Source organism: Elephantulus edwardii, unplaced genomic scaffold (assembly GCF_000299155.1).
Source record: "Elephantulus edwardii isolate Elephantulus edwardi_28Jun2011 unplaced genomic scaffold, EleEdw1.0 scaffold00018, whole genome shotgun sequence".
Taxonomy (NCBI): Eukaryota; Metazoa; Chordata; class Mammalia; order Macroscelidea; family Macroscelididae; genus Elephantulus; species Elephantulus edwardii.
Genome location: NW_006399768.1, coordinates 6,627,747 through 6,640,105, shown reverse-complemented (window position 1 = coordinate 6,640,105; position 12,359 = coordinate 6,627,747). Strand labels below are relative to the sequence as shown.

The following is a 12,359-nucleotide window of genomic DNA, read 5'->3' as shown; positions in this document are numbered from 1 at the left end:
ATCATGATGCTGCAAATCAGCCCAGTGGTGAGAATCTTTGTTTCTTGATATTGGGCTTAAAAATGTGAGTGTGTGTGTGTGTGTGTGTGTGTGTGTATAAAATTTAAAATTTGTACTTCACAAAAAAGAAAAAGTCACAGAAGCAGGCTGATAAGAAATGACTATAAACTCTGCTCCGTACATGGGCATATTTTAAAATTAAGAACTATTATCTAACTGACATCTAACTGAATGTGAGAAAGCAGTAGTAGAATATTTATCTAATGAAATCCACTATCTTTCTATGAAGTTGAAAGTTGTACAGAATCCACACCCAACATAATGTGAAATTTTCATTAATTCACAGTGATGAGGTCCGAGAATTTCTGGCTTTCTAAATAAATTCTTTAATCTTTTCAAGATAAATTTGAATAGTACGCAGATAAATCAGTATCTTCCTAGATACTACCTCCCATGTCTAATATTATTTCAAATCATTACCAAAAAGGAGTTTAAAAATACAATAGCTTACCCTACACAATTCACTTCCTTAGGATAATTCAGTGAGCGAAGTACTTGTTCCAGGTTCCGTAAGCTTCTTTTTAAGTCACCTGTTGCCATTATTAATATCAGAATCACCTCCAGCTCTTGAAGTTGAGTATTTTACCTAAAAATAAAAATACATGAATAATGATTTTTAAGTTATTGTTTTTCAACTTCTCTATTCTATTTACATCTCTATAGGCACTCATCATGGTTATTTCATATTAGCCATTTATGTCCAATTTATGTTCCATACTGGTCTAGTACTGGTTTCTTTTTTTTTTTTTTTTTGTTCTACTATGTATGCCGTGGGATGACAAAGCAAAATATTACAATGAAATGTGCAAGGAGTTGGACTCAGAAAATCAAAAGGGTCGAACTCGCTCAGCATATCTTAAGCTCAAGGAACTGAAGAACAAATTCAAACCTCAAGTTGCTATAATCAAGGATGCTTTCGGCAGAATGTTAAATGTTAAAAGAAGATGGAAAGAATATACTGAGTCACTGTATCGAAAGGAATTGGAAGACACAGAAGAATTTCAAGAAACAACATGAGCAAGAGCCTATGGTGATGAAAGAAGAAGTTCAGGCTGCTTTGAAGGACATGGCAAAAAATAAGGCTCCAGGAATAGATGGTATACCAATTGACATATTTCAGTTAACAGATGCTGCCCTGGATGTGCTCACCAAGTTGTGCCAAGAAATCTGGAGAACGACCACTTGGCCAACTGACTGGAAGAGATCGATATTTGTTCCTATCCCAAAGAAAGGTGAACCAACAGAATGTGGAAACTACAGAACAATCTCACTGATTTCACATGCAAGCAAGATTTTACTGAAGATTATCCAAAAACGACTGGAACAGCACATCAACAGAGAACTACCAGAAGTCCAGGCTGGGTTTAGAAAGGGTCGTGGTACTAGAGATATTGTAGCTGATGTTAGATGGATCTTGACTGAAAGTAGGGAATACCAGAGGAATATCTATCTGTGTTTCATTGACTATGCAAAGGCATTTGACTGTGTAGATCATAACAAACTATGGCTGACTCTGAGAAGAATGGGAATCCCAGAACACTTCATTGTTCTAATGTGAAACTTAAACTTGGACCAGGAGGCAGTCGTCAGAACAGAGCAAGGGAATACTGAATGGTTCAAAATTGGGAAGGGCATACGCCAGGGATGCATCCTATCTCCATACCCTTTCAACCTATATGCAGAACAGATTATCCGGGAGGCTGGGCTCTATGAGGAGAAATGTGGGGTCAAGATTGGTGGACAATCTATCAACAACCTGCGTTATGTGGATGACACAACCCTGCTTGCTGAAACTGAAGAGGACCTGAAGCGCCTGCTGCAGAGTGTCAAGGACTGCAGCCTACAATATGGATTGAGGCTCAATGTCAAGAAGACAAAGATTCTCACCACTGGACCAATTGGCAGCATCACGATGGATGGTGAAGAGATTGAGATTGTACACAGCTTTAGTTTGCTTGGCTCCATAGTCAACAGTCTTGGCACCAGCAGTTAGGAAATTAAAAGGCGCATTGCCATGGGAAAGTCTGCTGTTAGGGACCTCTCCAAAGTACTGAAGAGCAATAGTGTCTCTTTGGAGACTAAGGTGCGTCTGATACAGGCCATGGTCTTCGCAATCACTTGTTATACATCAGAGAGTTGGACAATGACCAAGGAGAATTGATGCCTTTGAGCTGTGGTGCTGGAGAAGAGTATTGAGAATACCATGGACTGCTAGGAAAACAAACAGATTTGTCCTGCAAAGGGTTAAACTGGGTGGCTCCTTGGAGGCAAGGATTCTGAGGCTCCATCTAACATACTTTGGACATGTTGTGAGGAGAGACTGGTCCTTAGAGAGGGACATGATGCTTGGGAGGGTGGAGGGACAGCACAGGAGAGGAAGGCCCTCTATGAGGTGGATTGATTCAGTGACTGGGAGAATTGGGATGGGAGTGTCAGAGACAGTGCGATTGGCACAGGACAGAGCGGAGTTTAGGGCTGTTGTACATAGGGTCGCTATGAGTCGCAAGCGACTCGACGGCACATAACAACAACAACAACAATATGTATGCCTCAATATAAGGTCATTTTTTTTCCCAAGGTGTTTTTCTTTATAATCATGTTCTTACAAGTTCCTTGTATCATTCAATAGTCTGTCAAAACTTCATCTTAAACAGAAGTGTATCACAAACACAACAACTTGATATGTCTGTGGAATAAATAAATAACTAAATCCTAATCCCCTATATGACATTTACAAAATTAATTCCATGCTCATAAGATCTAAATATGAATAGTAAAACAAGGGAGTGAAAATGATAATGACAATATATATAACCAATAAACGACAGGTCTGGAATATGTAATGAATCTCCTATAAAATAATAAGAAAAAAGAAAGATAATGCAATAGAAAAACAGGCAAGACATTATTAGGTACATATCCTAAAAAAGAAAGAGCTGTAGAATGAACAAATGTACATACATATATGGTCACTGCAGCATTATTTATAATAGTCAAGAAATGGAAACAACCCAAATGTCCATCAATGAGAAAATGGATAAAAAAGTATGGTACATTCACATAATGGAGCACTAAACAACACTAAAAAAACAATAAAGAATTCACAAAACACTACTATACCATGGATGAATCTGGAGGATACTATGAAGAGTGAAGTAAGGCCATCACAAAAAAGACAAATATAAAACTATGCCTAGACAAACAGAACTACTGTATAAACAGAGCAAGGATACACTCCATGGTTTAAAAATAAGAAAGCTATTTGTCAGGGTTATATTCTTTCTCCATACTTCTTCAATCTATACACTAAGCATTTTCTGCAAGAAGCTGGATTCTATGAAGAAGGCTGTGAAAGAAACAGCAGAATTCAAGAAAGCCTCATCAACAACTTACTCTATGTAGATGACACAACCTTGCTTGCTGAAAGTTAAGGAGGACTTGAAGCACTTGCTATAGAAGATCAAAGAATACAGCCTTCAATATGGATTGCATCTCAACATTAAGAAAACAAAAACTCTCATCACTGGACTGACAAGGTCTATCATCATAGATAGAGAAAAGACTGAAACTGTCAGCAACTTTATTTTACTTGGATCCACAATAAACACCTTTGGTAAACTAGGAAAGTGTTTCAGGGACTCCTCCAAATTCTTGAGGAGTGATGATGTCAGTTTGAGGTCTAAGGTTTGCCTGATTCAGGCCATGGTCTTTTCAATCACCTGCTATGCCTCTGAGAACTAGAGAATGAATAAGGATGACAGAAGAAGAATTGATGAATAGTCCATGGACTGCCAAAAGAACAAACAGACTCTTCTTGGAGAAGGGGCAGCCAGAGTGCTCATTGGAGACAAAGATGATGACGTTTCTTTGAAGTATGTTGTTAGGAGAGGCTACTCCTTAGATAAAGACATCTTGCTGAGAAAGATGGAAGGTCAGCCAAAAAGAGGAAGACCTTCAATCATACGGACTGACATAGTAACTACAACAGTGGGTTCAAGTATGGCATAGATTGTGAGGATAAGACAAGGTTCAGGCGTATTGTTCACAGGGTCACTATGAGTCATACTTGACAGCACCTAACAAAAACATCATAAAAAGTCAGAAAAGCTTTGCACACAGAATACTTTTTCGATAGAAATGAGGAATGGGAAGGGTGAGGAAAGCATAAATCAGTAAATAGATAAGACATACTTAAGATTGGTGAAGGGAAGGTAATACACAATAAGAGAATGATCAGTACAATATCACTAAAGAAAGGCAGACACAGAAAAGTATAGAAGGATTAATGGAAATTAGAATTAAAGGGCAGAAGTGGGGAAAATGTGATTATATTATTGTTACTGAAATTAATGTTACAAACAAAACATGTATGAATGGTAAAAGAAAAATAAGGTTGCTTTTAAATTTTCACTCAAAATAGAATAACCTAAAGAAACATAAGGGCAAAAGAACTGAGTAAGAACTTTACAAAAGAAGATATAAGTTAAAAAAAAATCTCACTGCCCATTTCTCTTCAGGAAGCCAATCACTGGCCGAAATAGATTAAAACCAGGATAGGAGACATCTTTGGGTTTGCACTGTCCCTATAGACTGTGCCAACAGAATTCTCTCCATTAGTCATTAGGAAACTACAAAGAAAATGAAAAATTTAAGGTGATAGGGCATTTGAGACTTACTCAATGTTGTGAAAAGGGTAAACTGCTATCATCACTTTAGGAACTCAATGCATTATCTACTAAAGGTGACATGCATGAGGCCCATGAAAAAGAATACAACACCTAAAAATACACATTACCAATTATGTCCCCAGAAATATGTTAAAAACTGTTAATGTAATCTCATTTGTGAATGGCTTTCCTTGTTATGTAATAAGACAGTATAAGTGTAGAGGGTGTATTACATCAGTCTCTTTTAAGATACAAAAAAGGTCAAGCAGGTGAGTAAGCAGATACGGGGAAGGCAGATACTATGCCACATGAACATCATCAAAGAGCAAAGGAAGAGAAGCTGAAAAGAGAACATCTCACAAAGGAGACATAAAGATAAAGCTTTCCACTAGAGAAAGTACCCTGAATGCAGAATTCTAGCCTCCTGAACTGGAAAAATAATATTTAAAAAAACCAAAAAGAAACAGTTCTAGTGACTGTGATCTTGCTTATGATGACTGAGGTGTTAAATATCACTCGCATATTGTAACTACAGCCATCTAAAGTTCAACTATCAGTCTCTCCCTGTCAAGAAGGAAGAAAAGCAAAAGTGTACTGAAAGACTTAGGCCAAAAGACTAATATACTATGTGAACTTCAGCTTCAACAAACCTGAGACCAAAAGAACTAGATGGCAACACTTAAAGTTTGCAACCTATCAACAGCTTTTAAAAAGATGAGGAAATGAAATTAACATAGGCAGACAAACAGAAACTGCCTCATATACCAAAACCAACTTCTCATAATGTACAAGAAGCAACAGGCAGCTTCAAACATTATTAAAAACAAAGCAAGCCTTCTTCTACAAAAGCAGATCCAATCACAGACTCAATGAATATCCCAGAGACAGGTAAGCAGAAGAAATATGTTGACATCAAGTTAGGTGAACTGGTACTAAAAGTTAAGAAATGATGGAAGAAAGAGATGAAACCATAAAGTGGTGCAAGAATTAAAAAAAAATCATCAAAAGATAAGAGCATACAATCAACAGACTAAAACAACAGGAATCACTGAAAATATAATCCAGAGTATCAAGACAAATATTTCAGAAATTTTCAATATGTTGAAAGAACAAAAAAGCAGAACAGAAGAGGTAGAACAGAGAATTGGCAAGCTAGAAGAAAAGAACTTCAATGGGAATTTACTACAAGAAAAAAAAGAGGGAAGACAAAAGGAAAATGAAGAAAACATTAGGATCATGTGGAATAATTCAAACAGAAAACATATGTGTGACTGGAATTCCAGAACGGGGGTGTGTGTGTGTGTGTGTGTGTGTGTGTGTGTGTGTGTTATGAATGGGAGGGTATGTGTATAGGGGAAGCAATGAGAAAAATTAGACAAGGACAGAATCCTAAAAACAACAAAAGAAAAAAAAAGAGTCACTTACAAAGGGGAATCAATTAGATTAAGCTCTGCCTTCATAGTAGAAAATGGGGGGAGGGGACCTGCAACAAGTCAATAGGATGGCATACACAGAAGGCTTAAAGAAAAGAATTGCCAGCTGAGGATCCTGTACCCAGAAAAGCTGTCCATCAAATATGAAGGAGAAATTAGGTCATTGTAGAATAGCAAGAAATTAAGAATTTGTGAAAACAAGACCAATTCTAGAAAAAGATAGTAAGAGAAGTCCCTCACACAGAGACAGCAAAGGAATGTGGATAGAACAAAAAGTACCAACAACAATAGAAAAAGAGGCACAGTAAAATGGCAAAGATGAAACCTGGCCTGTCAATAATAGCAATTAATGTGAATGACTTAAACACAACTATTAAGGAAAAAAGAGTAGCAGAACAGCTTTTTTTTAAAAACAAAACAAAACAACACAAGCCCATCAATATGTTGCTTAAAAGAGATACATCTAAGAAACAAGAGGGAAGAGAGACTAAAATACCAAGGGTGGAAAAAAATAGATCAAGCAAACAGCATTCACAAAAAAGCAAAAATTGCAATAATACTAACCTTTGATAAAATAGACATCAGGAACAAAACTACCTTAAAAGATAGGGAAGGACACTTTATAATGATTAAAACCACCATAAAAGAAAGAGTGGCACAATAAAGCAAGGAGATATACCACCAAATGAAAGATGCTCAAAATATATAAAATAACAAATAGATTTGAAAAAATAATACTACAATAATAGTGGGGGACTTTAATACTATTCTCACCAATAGCTAGGTCAACTTAAAAAACTCAACAAGGATACATAAGACCCTATACTATTAGCCAACTCGACCTCACACAAATATTCAGGGAACTTCACCCAACTAAAAGTCAACTGGTCGTCTTCTTAAGTGTACAGTTCTGCAGAAATATCGTATTATTAGGATACAGCAATAGCCTCTACAAACTAAAAAAAAATCTAAATAATACCCAGTATTTTCTCAGACTAAAATGCCATAAAAGTAGAAATTGACAAGAGGATAAAAAAGTATCTCCCATAGAAGCTACAACCTGCTAGTACACTTGTGGGTAATAGAAGAAATAAAATTGAAATAAAAAAGTTCTTCAAAGTGAATGAAAGTAAAAAAGCAACAAACAAAACCTATGAAATACAGCTAATGCAGTCCTCAAGCAGTTCACAGCAATAGGCAAACACATAAAAGGAACAAAACAAATTACTTAACTCTACACCTCCAGCAAATAGCAAACAAACAAGCTAATCCTACAAGTTGAAGAAGAAAGGAAATTATATAAGGATAAAGGCTGACATCAATAGGATGTTGCAGTTTTTATGTGCCATCTTCTGAGATTCATGGTGACCCTATGTACAACAGCCCTAAATCCTGCTCTATCCGGTGCCAATCTCACTGTATCTAACACACCTACTCCCATTAGCCCAGTCACTGAACCAATCTATCTCATAGAGGGTCTTCCTCCTGCATTGTCCCTCTACCTTCCCAAGCATGACATCCCTCTCCATGGACTGGACCCTCCTTGCAACATGTCCAAAGTGTGTCAGACAAAGCTTCAGAATCTTTGTCTCCAAGGAGCAGCCTGGTTTCACCCTCTCTAGGTTAAACTTGTTTGTTCTCTTAGTAGTCCATGGTATATTCAACACTCTAACACCACATTCAAAGGCATCCATTTTCCTTCTATCATCCCTAGTTATTGCCCAGCTTTCCAATGCATAGCAAGTGATTACAAAGACCATGGCATGTATCAGGTGCACCTTAGTCTCCAGACTGACATTGTTGCTCTACAGTACATTGGCAAGGTCTCTGACAGCAGACTTTCCCAATGCAGTATGTCTTTTAATTTCCTGGCTGCTGGTGCCAAGAGTACTGATTGTGGAGCCAAGAAAACTAAAGCTGTTAACAATCTCAATCTCTTCACAATCTATCATGATGCTGCCAATCAATCCAGTGGTGAGAATCTTTGTTTTCTTGATACTGAGTTTTAATCTATATTAAAAGATGCATTCTGTGACCTTCTGAAGCAAGCTCTTCAGGTCCTCCTCAGTTTCAGCAAGCAGGGTTGTGTCATCTGCATAATTTAGATTACTGATTAGTCTTCCTCCAATCCTGATGCCACATTTTTCCTCATAGAGCCCGGACTCCCAGATGATCTGCTTTGCATATAGATTGAAAAGGTATGGATGTAGGACACATCCCTGGTATACACCCTTCCCAATTTTGAACCATGCAGTGCTTCCTTGTTTTCTTCTGATCAAGATGGATGTCAGAAGAGACTGAATATTGCACCAGAGCACAGAGAATCCAAAGCAAAGGGAAGAAAACAAAATATTAAGGAGCTGAACAGAAAATTTCAAAGTGCAGCGAGAGAAGACAAAGTAAATGTGCAAAGAGATGGAGTCAGAAAATCAAAGGGGTCGAACTTGCTCGGACTTTCTTAAGCTGAAGGGACTGAACAACAAATTCAGGCTTTGAGTTGCAATACGTAAGGATGCTTTGGGCAGAATATTAAATTACCACACAAGTATTGAAAGAAGATGGAAAGAGTATACAGAATCATTGTAACAAAAGGAATGGGCGGACACAGAAGAATTTCATGAAACAACATATGAGCAAGAGCCTGTCAAGTTTAAGCTGCTCTGAAAAAATTGGCAAAAAACAAGGTCCCAAGAATTGACAGTATATCAATTTATATATTTCAACAAACAGATGCTGCCGTAGATGTGATCAACAAGTTGTGCCAAGAAATCTGGAAAACAATCACCTGGCCAACTGGTGATCTGGCATAGTGTGGAAATAATCAAAAAAGATCATTAATATCACATGCAGGAAAGATTCTGCTGAAGATTATCCAAAAACAACTGGAGCAACATGTCAACAAAGAATTGCCAGAAGTGCAGGTTGGGTTTCGAAGAGGTTGTGGTACTTGAGATAGTGTAGCTAATGTTAGTGGATGTTGGCTGAAAGCAGGGAGTACCAGAAGAATGTCTATCTGTGTTTCATTGACTATGCAAAGGCTGACTGTGTGGACCACAACAAACTTTGGCTAACTCTGAGAAGAATGGGAATCCCAGAACACTTGGTCAAAAGGATAGAAAATAGTAAAACACTTGTAACTGTCAACAGGACCAGGAATTGGTTCTTCAAAAGGGTCAGTAAAACAGACAAAACTTTGGCAAACTTAACACCTTGCCACACACTTTTAAACTGATGACCATGCTTAGAAACACATTTTTTTTCAATGTATTACCGTCATTTACAGCAATGTGTTAATAAAATAAAAGACATAAATAACCCAAACAAATGAAAGAAGCAACATCTGAGGAGAATCAGCTGAAACTAAATTTATAATAATGGAATATTATGAAAAGCTAAACTCCTAGTAAAAGCTTTAGATATAATTATAACAAATGTAAGCCTTCAGTCGCAATATTGAAAGAAGCAATCTATTGAATGACTCAGAAAGTATCAAAAGAAGATGGAGGGAATACACAGTGTCACTGTACTGGAAAGAATTGATTGATACTGAAGAATTTCAGGAAGTAACAAATGAACAAGAACCAATGGTAATGAAAGAAGTGGAAGCTGCATTGAAGGCATTGCAAACAATAAGGCCCCAGGAATCAATGGGATACCAATTGACTTCTTTCAGTTAACATATGCAGCTTTGGATGCATGCTCCAGTCTATGCCAGGAAATCTGGAGGATGGCTGTCTGGCCAAAGGACTGGAAGAGGTCCATATTTGTTTCTATTCCCAAGAAGGGCAATCCAACTGAATGTGGAAATTAATCACACGCAAACACAATACTGCTGAAGATCATTTAAAAACAGCTGGGATAGTACATAGATATGGAATTCCCAGAAATTCAAGAGGGATTTAGAAGAGGCCATGGCACCAGGTCTATCATTGCTGAAAGTAAGAAATACCAAAAGAATGTCTATTTATGCTTTACTGACTATTCAAAGGCATTTGACTGTGGATCATGACAAGTTGTAGCTGACACTGAGAACATGGGTATCCCAGATCACTTAATTGTGCTCATGAGGATGCTATACCTGGATCAGGAGGCTGTTGTGCAAACGGAGCAGAGGAGCACTGCATGGTTTGGAATTGGGAAGGGAGTGTGTCATGGTTGTATTCTCTCTCCATACCTGTTCAATCTATATGCTGTGAAAATTATCCAAGAAACTGGATCAAGAGGAATGTGACATCAGGAATGGCAGAGACTTATCAATAACCTGCATTACACAGATGATACAACCTTACTTGCTGAAAGTGGGGAGGACTTGAAACAGTTGTTGCAGATGATCAACGAATGTAGCCTTCAGTATGGACTGAACCTCAATATCAAGAAAACAAATATTCTTACCACTGGAACAATAGTGTTATGATGGATGGAGATGAAACTGAAACTGTCAAAAGCTTCATCTTGCTTGGATCCACAATTAACACCCTTAGTACAAGCAGTCAGGAAATGAGATGCATTGGGATAATCTGAAGTTAGGGACCTTTCAAAATAATTGAGGAGTAGTGATGTTCAGTTTGAGGATTAATGTGCATCTAATTCAGGCCATAGTCTTTCTGATTACTAGGTATGCATTCAGGACTTGGACAATGAATAAGAATGGCAGAAAAAGAAATGACACCTTTGAGCTGTGGTGTTGGAGAAGAGTACTGAACATGCCATGGACAGTCAAGAGAACAAACAGATATGTTTTGGTTATGGTGCAGCTGGAGTGTTTTTGGAAGGTAAGAATGATAAGGCTTCGCCTCATATATTTTGGACATACTGCTTGGAGAGGAATATGTTGGAAAGCATGGAGGATCATTGAAAGAGGAAGACCCTCAACCAGATAGGCTGACACTGCTACAATGAGCTCTTGTGTACCAGGAAGTGTGAGGATGGTGCAGGACACGACTGGGTGCAGATCTTTTGTTAATAGAGTCATTATGAGTCATACTCAACTCAAGGGTACCTAAAAACAACAACAACACTCCAACTATGCATAAGGATGATAGAAGATTGATGTCTTTGAGCTGTGGTATACTGAACAGAATTCTATGGACTGCCAAAAGAAAAAAAATGTCTTGAAGAAGGTGCAGCTAGAGTGCTCATTGGAGGCAAGTGATAAATCAAATTTATTCTTCAAAGAGATAGAAGAGGCAATTTCCAGTGTAATTTGGACAGAAAAAGAGACCCCAAATAAGCAAAGCTCTACTGAAAAATAAAGATTAAGTGGGAAACATCACACTCTCTCATCTCGAAAACTACCACACAGCTATAGTAACAAAAGCAGCATGGGTATAGGTACAAAGACAGACACAGGGAACAAGGGTACAGATAAAAGAACCAAGTAATTAATCCATCAATCTATGGTCAATTAGTATTTGACAAGGAAACAAAACCTATCAAATGGGGAAATGCCAACCTCTTCAAAAACAGTGCAGGCAAAATTGGAGACATTGGTACTCTCACACAGCACTGGTGGGATGTAAAATTGTGCAACTACTCTGCAAGGCAGTTTGAAGTTTCCACAAAAAGCTGAATACAGAAATTCTATGTTGTTGTTATGTGCCATCAAGTCTCCTGTAACTCATAATGATCATATATACATTAGCTCTGAAAGATGCATAATGCTGAGGCAATTTCATAGTTTCCAAGAGACTTAATCCTATTTCTTCAGTCATTGAATCAATCAATCTCATCCTGGGTCTTCTGCGCTATTCCTCCACCTTTCCATGTATGATGGCCCTCTCCAAGGACTGGTCCCTCTTGGCCACATGTCCAGAGTATGTGAGATGGAGCCTCAAAATATTGGCCTCCAGGAAACAGAAGTTTCACCCCCTCCAGGACAAACCTGCTTGTTCTTCTAGCAGCCCACAGTATGTTCAAGATTCTTCTCCAGCATCAAAACTCAAAGGCATCAATTTGCCTTCTGTCATCTTAGTTATCATCCAGCTCTCAGATGTATAGCAAGTAACTGTGAAGAACATGGTCTGGATCAGGGACACCTTAGTCTCTAGACTGACATCATTGCTCTTAAGTATTCTACAGAGGTCCTTGACAGCAGACTTTCCCAATGCAATTCATCTTTTGATTTCCTTACTGCTGGTGCCAAGAGTGTTAACTGTGGAACCAAGCAAGCTAAAGGTATTAACAATCTCAATTTTTTCCC

At 37.9% G+C, this 12,359-nt stretch overlaps 1 protein-coding gene across 1 annotated transcript in view; it reads right to left on the bottom strand.

Moving 5' to 3' along the window:
* Window positions 1-600, bottom strand: part of CEP44 (centrosomal protein 44kDa) — a 38,519-nt gene extending 37,919 nt beyond the window's left edge. The window contains exon 1 of the mRNA XM_006882268.1: window positions 512-600. Coding sequence (XP_006882330.1) covers window positions 512-600 — 89 coding nt within the window. The remainder of the gene's footprint in view (window positions 1-511) is intronic.
* Between the last annotated feature and the right edge of the window lie 11,759 nt (window positions 601-12,359).